The sequence below is a fragment of the Psammomys obesus genome, unplaced genomic scaffold (assembly GCF_907164565.1).
Source record: "Psammomys obesus unplaced genomic scaffold, mPsaObe1.curated_primary_1811, whole genome shotgun sequence".
NCBI classification, from domain to species: domain Eukaryota; kingdom Metazoa; phylum Chordata; class Mammalia; order Rodentia; family Muridae; genus Psammomys; species Psammomys obesus.
The window spans coordinates 48,575,969-48,585,412 of NW_026585895.1; the positions used below are offsets into that span (position 1 = coordinate 48,575,969).

A 9,444-nucleotide genomic window follows, 5' to 3' on the forward strand; every position below is an offset into this window, starting at 1 on the left:
ATGACAGGGAGGCGTGGCCACGCCTCCGGAGGCGGGAGCGCTGGGTGGAGTTAACGACGAGAGCTGCGCGCGCAGCCACGACCCTTCGCCTCCACCTATCGGAGGGAGGGGCGGAACCGCTCTCGCTTGGTGCGCGCGCAGCTCGACGGGAGCGGTCGTTGGCCTCCGCCGTAGATTTCTCGTTGCTGAGGCAGCCGTTTAACCCCAACCCTGGACCCTTCCGATGATCGCCCGTCGCCCCTCCGGGTACCTCGGACCTCAGGGCTCAGGAGGTGGGCGAGGAACGCTTCTTTTCACAGCTCTTTTCCTCGCGCCTCGTCCCTGACTTCCTCTCACCAGGCCCCTCGTAACCCGTTCTCCGCACAGCTCCCTTCCCACCTTGTGAACCCCGACCTCAAAGACCCCTACCCCAACCCGGTAGGTCAGGTAATGCCCTGGCAGCAGGATCCCGGCCCAGCGTCCTCTTCTGCGGCCCCCGCGTTCCCTCGGGGGCCCCGCCCTCATCAGCCCTTTCCCCGGGTTCCTCCCCAGGTCTGAGGCAGAACTCAACCGAATTTGCCATGCGGCCTTCCGATCACCGGTGAGTATGTCAGCACCACCCCTCCCTTCCTCCGCATCCCAACGCCCGCCCACCCATCTCCTCCCTTTTCAGGAGCCTCCCGCCTCCCTTTCCTAATCCCACCCCTTCCTCTTCCTCAGAAATGGGGCCCTGCCTTCCCACTCCTGCCTGCCCGATGCCCACTCTTCTCCAGCCGCCTCCTGCTCACAGCGTTGTTCCCCTCATCCAGCCTACCTTCAGTCCTGCATGGCTTCCCAGTCAAAAATATCTCTCCTTATGCTGGCCACTTTCTAAGCTACCAATAGTACTGTCTCCTTTTTTCTGGTCACCCTCCAAACTCACCATCCTTCATTTCTCATACCCAAAGATGGATTTTTAAAGTACTCCTCGATGAAATCTTGATTCAATCCTTTTTAGTAATTTCCTTTTGTTTATGCACCCCCCTCCCCCTTTTTGAGACACTTGTTAATCCCAAAAATGGGAGGAGAAGGACGGACCACCGACCCAAATCGTCATTGCCAAATCAGTTAAAGCAAACAATTAAAGCAAGCTTTTTTTATTCCTGTTTACAGACTGCCTCCTCCTAAGGTGGGGCTCGGGAAGTCATTGTCAGATGTGAGGAAGACAAGGCTTTTAGCGTTCCAGTAGGGGTTGACAAATGGGGCATTTAGTAAACAAAATAGGTGGGGTACAGGAGCAGGACATAAGCATACCCATCAGTCCTCAGGACATCCTGAAACAAGACAGGGTTGCAGGGTGGGCAGAACAGTCACTCTGGTGGTCCTTTGAAACAAAGGTAGGGTTGCAAGATGGTTATAAACAACTTTTTGAAACAGACATGATCGCCATTCCTGGCCATTCCTGGAACAGGCAGTACAGAACCATTTGTAGTTAAGGTTACAGAGAAATTGTCCCCACAAAAAAACAAAAAAAAAAATTGATTTTAGAATCAGAGATCCCAGCACAACATTTGCTGCAAATCTTGCCAAGATAAAGACAGTATTCTTTTTTTTTTTTTTTAATTATTTGGTTTTTTTGAGACAGGGTTTCTCTGTGTAGCCATGGCTGTCCTGAAACTCACTCTGTAGACCATGCTATCCTTGAACTCACAGAAACCTGCCTCTGCCTCCCAAGTGGTAGGATTAAAGGCACATGCCACCACAGCCCAACTTGTTTTTTTGAGTCAGGTTCTTTATATGTGTCCCTGGCTGCAGATCAGGCTGGCCTTGAACTCACAGAGCTCTGTCTGCCTCAGCCTCCCAAAACAGATTAAAGGCCTACACCATCAACCCGGCTTTTTCTTTTCTTTATTTTATTATTTTGTTAATTTAAGATGACATTTAAAAAATGTGTTTAGTGTGTGTTTGTGGGCAATGGAATGTTAGTACATTTGGAAGTCAACAGCTTTCGAGACTTAGCTCTTTGTTTTTTGAGACAGGGTTTCACTGTGTAGCCTTTGCTGTCCTGGATTTGCTTTGCAGACCTATGTGAGTTCTAGAGCTCTTCTACAGTGTGAGTCTAGGGATTCAACTAGAGTCTTCAGGCTTGTCACCAAGCACTTTTACCAGCTGAATTCCAGTATTTCTTTTAAGGAGAAATATTTCTGTATAGGAATGTTAAGGTAGCAATACACAAGACTTAATTCCAGACCTTGGGCAGGGCCTCACTTCTCATCCAGAAGTTTTCTAGGAATCTCATTAGACTATTAACTTTGTTTACAGTAAAAATGATACCCTAATTTTTTGCATCCTTGTGATCTAGGGTTCTAATTATTGTAAACCTGTCAGGCAGGTGTCAGGAACTATAGAACATTTGTAATCACTTTAGAATTCTTTAGCAGACCTTTGAGTAATTTCAGAAGTCGCCTATATGTGACTGTTGTTTAGACATGAAATGTGGTCATGAGTAATGGCACCTGCCTTTAATACCAGGTGCTCTTGGGAGGCTGGACAGGTGCAGATGAAATTCAGTGAGTTTGAAACCAGCCTGGTCTAGTGAATTCCAAGACAGCCAAGGCTACCTTAAAAATAAAAATTACATATTTACAAATTCAAGTCTTCTTTGGAAGTTCATACTTGCTTGACTTTCTCATTCTTTGGGTGTCTTTTATTAACTTTTTTGTTTTGTTTTTTCTCAAGACAGGGTTTCTCTGTGTATCTCTGGCTATCCTTGAACTCACAGAGATCTACCTGCCTCTGCCTCCTGAGCACTGGTATTAAAGGCATGTGCCAGCACTCCCAGCTGGCTAACTTCTTAAATCTGTTAAGAATAAATTTGAATAAACCCCAACCTTTCTTCATGTCTTTGACAGAGCCAAAGATTGAGCTTGACCTGAGTTGCAGTGCCTGAGAAGAATTCCTCAGGCTAGCGTGCTTTATTAGAGTTGCTGGCCCAGCTAATACTTACTCGCCCTTTGAAGTTTAGCTTCTCCCAGAAGTCTTTCCCCCTACTTCTGGCTCTAGCAATTCTAGACGCTTCATTAGAACATTGCTTTCCAAAGTTTTTATTACAGTTATGATCAGCTGTTGGATCTTTCACTTGATTAATGCTGTCTGCTGGTGCCCAACTACTCTTGTAGGTACACTGGTATCAGAAGCAGACAAACACAAAGTCCTTGTCTCCTTGAAATTTACCAAGATGACAGTGGTGTAAACATAAAAATAAAATGTACTTGGGGCCAGCCTGGTCTTCAAAGTGAGTCCAGCCAAGGCTACACAGAAATTTCCCTGTCTTGAAAACAAACAAACAAACAAACAAACAAAAAAAACCCACAAAACTTGTCAGGTGATGAGAAATGAGGTAAAACATCAGGATAGATTAGAAAGATAGCTCTGTGGGTAAAGTGCTTACCATGAAATGACCCATATAAACTTACTAGAGCCCGTGTGAAAATTGGATGCAGAAACATGCATTTAATCCCAGTATTGAGGTAGAGACAGCAACAACCCCAGAGCTTGCTGGCCAGCTATCTAGCAGAATCAGTGAACTCTTAAATTCAGAGAGACCCTGTCTCAGAAAAAAAGAATGTGTCCAGTGTGGACATGGAGAGATGCCCCACTGGTTAAGACTATACTACTCTTGCAGAGGGCCTGAGTTCAGGTTCCATCACCCATATCAGGTGGCTCACAAACTGTTGGAACTCCAGCTGCATGCGATACAATGCCTTTGGCTTCCACAAGCGCCTGCATGTGCACATACCCCTACAAACACATAACTTAAAAATATTTAATAATAATAATAAAGGGTTTTAATTGTATATAAGTGTTTTGCTTACATGTGTCTGTGCACCATGTGGGTGCTTGATGCCTAGAGGTCTGACCCCCTGGCACTGGAGTTAGTTGTAGATAGTTGTAAACCGCATGTGGTTACTAGGAAACAAACCCAGAGAATCTGCAAGAGCTCCAAGTGCTCTTAACCCCTGAACTAGCCCCTTAAAGACAATTATAAAATTACACTTATTTCTACTAGGTATGGTGGCACATGCCTCTGATCCTCGTATTCTAGGCAGAGACAGATGTATCTTTGAGTTGGAAGCTAGCCGGTTCTATGTACTGAGTAACAGGCCAGCCAGAGCTACATAGACCTTGGGTCCATTTCCCCCTTTTTTTGAAGACTAAAAGTAAAATTGCATGTTATTTGGGACAAGAGGCACTATAACCGCAGTTCTCAACCTTGGGATGGCGTATCAGTGATCCCCCATATCAGATACATTATGATTCATACCAGTATCAAACTTAGCGTTATTAAGTGGCAATGAAATATGGTTGTGGTCACTACAACATGAAGAACTGTATTTCAGGATTGTAGCATTAGGAAGGGTGAGAACCATTGTACTGTGGTAGGCATGTGGAAGTCCGAGGACAACTTGAAGGAGTCATTTCTTCACTCCCGAGTTGTCTCTGAGTCAGTTTTGGCAGTAAACACCTTTACCTGCTGAGCCATCTCCTCGGCCCTTTTGAAACATTTTTAATGTATTGTGTGTGTATGTGTTTAGGTCAAAGGACAAGCTTTGTAAACTTTATTTGTGGATTTCACATCATGCACCCCCAAACCACTTATCTCCCTGTCCCTTCGTACTTTCCCTCCATTCTTGCAACCTCCTCAAAAGAAAATCTCATGGAAGGTATCATAGTGTATCACACTGTGTCCCACAATACAGTTTTTTGTCCTCACTTTGCTTGCAAATGTTCATTGTCTCGTTTGAGGCTATCTGCTATCAATACTAGAACCTCATGGGAACTCCTTTCAGATATCCTATTGTTGCCCTGAGTCATGGAGATCCTGTAGCTTTGGCTTTGTAGGACTGACCCCTTGACGTGCTCCTGCAGTTCACTGGTGGGTAGATGTTGAGGTAGGCCAACTCAAAGCTCTGGATCTGGGCCTGGGTGGTATCTGAGTTGATAAACCTGCTAGTTCTCCCGCACCCACACCACCAGGGGGAGCTCTCCAGCACTCCCCCAGGTAGCTTAGCCAGTAGCCCGCTGGCAGGGAGCAAAGCCAACTGTTGCCCTCTGGCATACAGTGCTCACTCATAATTGCAGTGACTGATCACAAGCCAGAGCTAAGAAGAGGAACCATAGTTTCCTGTGTTTTCTTGCTAGGCAGTTCATTCAAAGTAACACTTCCTGAAGATAAGCTGAGCACTAGATGCCAGCCTTTACCGCAGTGGTTCTAAACGTTAATAATGCTTCCACTCTTTAATACAGTTCTTCATGTTGTGGTGACCCCTTCCACAAAATTTTGTTGCTACTTCATAACTAATTTTGCTCCTGTTATTCATCATAATGTAAATAACTGATAAATGACCTGTCCCGACCAGCGGGAGTTCAATGAGTTCCTAAGGAGGGGCGAAAAGAATGAAGTGGCGACAAGACATAAAGAATGAGAGCAAGTCAATAGTCTGATCTCTCGTTTATTTGAAAAATTTCACACAACTTTATAGGGAGAAGGCAGGAAGGGAAAATGTGTCAGCAATATGGTTTACAAAATATAACAGGGTGATTAATAATGATGCAGAACACCGCAAGAATGTTTACTAAAAGAGATACTACAAGAATGTCAGCTAAGATATCTCAAAATGTCTAGCCTGACACACAGATGTCTCATAGGTTCCAGAAACGTAAGTCTCACCTACGACCTTGTTGCAGCTGTCTAACTTTCCACTAGCTGGCCTTGGCTCCCGGCAGTGACCCCCTGGAAACTGCAACCTATAGGTTGCTTCAGAGGCTCAGGTGAAAAGGGCAAAGATGAAGTGTAGCCCTAGGGAAAGATCTTGTCCAGTGTTATTGTAAATCCAGTGACATTGCAACCTTGGTTAAACTGCAGGTCAAGCTGCTTAGGATTGGGTTTGGCTGGGAAGAAAGCCCCGAATAACTGCCATCATGGACTCCATCTTGCTCCAGCCTCCATAAGGCTGCTTTTCTCATCCATGATTGCTGATCTACTCCAGCATTGCTTCAACTTTTCAGACAGAGAAAGGCCAGAGTTATGTTCTGTTGCTAGAAGACATTCTCAGACATTGTACATGTCACTCCTGATGACATTTCTACTTGTCATAACAGTTTTAGGGCCACACCTAATTCCAAGAAAAGCTGAGGGAAGGGGGCCTATTACTAAGCAGAAATAGAGAATGGCTATTGAGAGGTATTACAACGGCTCTGATTCTGGATAACTGGTCAGTCCAGCTGATGATGTTTCTTTTGCTACTCAGCGGTCATCTCCCAATCCTGAACAGGCTGATGAGATCACTGAAGAGTCTTTGATCTCTGACATTCAGAAATTGAAGGAAAAGCGAGACATGCTGGACAGGGAGATTACCCAGTTGGTATCAGAGTAAGTCTGTTATTTTATTTTCTGAGACTCTCCTGTACCCCAGGCTGGCCTTAAACTTGCTATATGGCTGATAACGTTGAACTGATCATCCTGTCTCCTTTTAGTGGTGTGGGCAGCCACATCTAGTTTTCTGAGCAAGTCTTGCTGTCACCCTAGTGTGATTAAGATAACTTTGAGGCTGGGGGCTTGAGAGATGGCTCAGAGGTTAAGAGCACTGGCTGTTCTTCCAAAGGTTCTGAGTTCAATTCCCAGCTACCCATGGTGGCTCATAACCATCTATAGTGAGATCTGGTACGCAGGCACACATGCAAGCAGAATGTGCTATAAATAAATATTTTAAAAAAAAATAAGGCAATTGTGACATGCACAAAGCCCTGGTTTCTATCCCCACTGCAGTGGAGCTCCGTGGCAGAGTGCTCATTGTTGTCCATAAGGCCTTGGGATTGATCCTAAGTCACATACAAACATTCTTAACTTTTCATTAGTGCCTATCAACAGAAACCCAGCTGCACTAGGATGGCATAGAAAAGATTCTAATTGGATTCTGAGTATATTTGCAACCCTTCTGGGAAGTCAAGTTGGGACAAGCCTAAAACCAGGGTCTCGGAAGCTTTTGGAAGTGGAAGCAGTGGCTATTCTCATCTCTCTCTCTGGTGCTACTTTCTAAGCACAGCTGACTACCGCAGGTCCTTTCAGTGTGGAGTTTCAGCATCTAGGAAAATCTGTCTTCTCCACATCTCCTGGCTTCTTCTTGATCCTTACTCCAGCCTCAGGGCAGGGGCTGAGCTGTACTGGGATGTATATTTCACATGAAGGAATCTGCCTGGTGACCTAAACTATGTGCTTATCTATGGCCAGGGTCACATAGTAACCATGTTTCTAAAAATGCCACCTTTAAGTGACAAGGTAACTTTGCTAGGTAAGAGAGGGTGAGCAGATCATCTGCCCGTTATAAGCTTCAGAAAAGCAGGTTCCATCCTGTCATCACTGTCTCCCAGGCCTAGCACCTAGGAAGTGTTATTTGTTAAATAGATGCTGAACAAATGTCTCGGTGCCCCCAGATCAAGGGTCCTTATCAGCTTACCTAATCATGTTTGTTCTCCTTTGCTTTTCCCAGGGGCTACCGTGTGATTGAACTGGAGGAACATATCTCCCTCCTCCATGAGTACAATGATGTCAAGGATGTAGCACAGATGCTACTGGGCAAACTGGGTGAGTCTCAAGGGATGGGAAGGTGGCTCCTCCTCTCTCTGGGGGTGTTGGATTTTACTTTTTGGTCCCCTGACTTGCCCTTGCCAACTATCCCACTCTTAGAAGCAACCCTGCTCTGGGAATACTCCAGCCACTTTTCTGACCAACCTCTGCTCCCCCTGAGTACCCTGTAAAGCAGGTGTGCAGCTCTTGCTTTAGTCCCCAGGATCTCAAGCATAGGTCCTACTTTTGGTGCAAGTTTGAACAAGAAGGACTAAGGGTACCCTGTTCTTCCATGGCCTGCAGAGTCATTGAGATACCATGGATACCTCTGATAACCAACTTGCTTAAATGGCAGCAAGGACCAGGGCATCTGGGCAGCTCTTTATGATAAACAGTGGGATTTAGATTTTCTTCCAACTAAATCCAGAGTCTTCCAAGGCAGACACCTGTGGGTTTGGGATGACTGAGCAGCCTGCCATGGAAATCAGCCTGGTTTGGGGTAAGATACTGTGTGGATGCCTTATGTAAGCTCAATAGCATTTTGCACTGGCTCAGTGTGGTATATCCTGACATTCTGCAGCCAGAGCTGTATTGTTGACCAGCTGCTGCCTGAGTTTTTTAGCACTTGATACAGAAATGCTGTTGGCATCCAAGGTCCCATAGCCCAGAGGAACCCAGATTTACAGCAGAGAGGAATTGTGTCATTGGGAATGGGTTGCAGAGGAGGGAGCAAAAAATAGGAGGGAAATGAAAGTGTCCAAAAGGAGTGATCAGAGTCAAAAAAAAATGTTGTAGCCAGGTGTCATGGTGTATGTCTGAAATCCCAGGACTCTGGAAGCTGAAGCAGGATGATCATAAGTTCAAGACCTGCTTGGATTCCATAGTGAGATCCTGTCACAAAAACAACAGTAATAAAGGTGTTCTTGTTAGAATTCTGGTGGAGACCTGTCACCTCTAGTTCATGTGACCTGGAACTGGTGTTCTGTCACTTCCTGTCTTTCCACTGAATATTTACTGGGCATCTCCTCTGTAAAAGGTGCTCTAAGGTGCTGGAACAGTGGTGAAATGTGGTTTGGGTTTACTGCTGATAATGGGTAGAATGGTCAGTCAGTAGATTAACAGAAATGCTGCAATGTGTTAAGTTCTGTGAAGGAAACAGTGGAGATGTATGGAATACTAAGGTCTGAAGATGGTGGCAGAGAGAACAAGATAGGTCGTAGGAGAGGCCTCTGAGGAGAGCCGTCCCATTGTCAAAAAGGACAAGTCTCTTAGGCAGAGTAGCAAGAACAGTAGGCTCACACAGGCTGCAGCCTCAAAGGCTGGTTGCAGGCCATGCTGAAATGCTAGTTTGATGTGGGGTGTCCTGGCCAAGACCCCAGGGGCAAGGCTTGGAAAGAGAAACATGGGAAATCACCATTGCCATTTAGCTAAGGTGTGAATCTGGGCTCCAGCGGTGGTGGTTGGGTGGGCAGGACAGTGTCCTTAGTTTGAGTTTTGACCTTCTTCAATGGATAATAATCCTTCCTTCATTTCTTTCAGCTGTGACCCGAGGTGTCACCACCAAGGACCTGTATCCAGATTTTGATCTAGACCTGAATGACTGAGAGAATTGTGCGATTTTATCCACAGCACAGTCCACAGGGACAAGTGGATGGGACCATGAAGAGCGGAGAGCCCAGACAGTACATTCACGTGGTTTCCAGATTTAAAAAAAACAAAAAAAACCAAAAACAAAACACTAGAAGTCCAAAATTTTTTAAAGAGCCCAAACTAAATTTGGGGTGGGTCCTAGAAAAGAGGGGTGTTGGGAAGCGTCCGATTTGTTAGTGCCAAGGTTTCTAAATATATTTGTGAATGGA

General features: G+C 45.5%; 1 protein-coding gene across 1 annotated transcript; it reads left to right on the forward strand.

Moving 5' to 3' along the window:
• Positions 1-189: 189 nt before the first annotated feature.
• Positions 190-9,444, forward strand: Swi5 (SWI5 homologous recombination repair protein; the record flags this gene model as incomplete). Its single annotated transcript, XM_055600873.1, has 5 exons — positions 190-272; positions 532-580; positions 6,270-6,391; positions 7,509-7,603; positions 9,125-9,444. Coding segments are annotated over 5 exons (414 nt in total), but the record flags the coding sequence as incomplete, so codon positions are not given.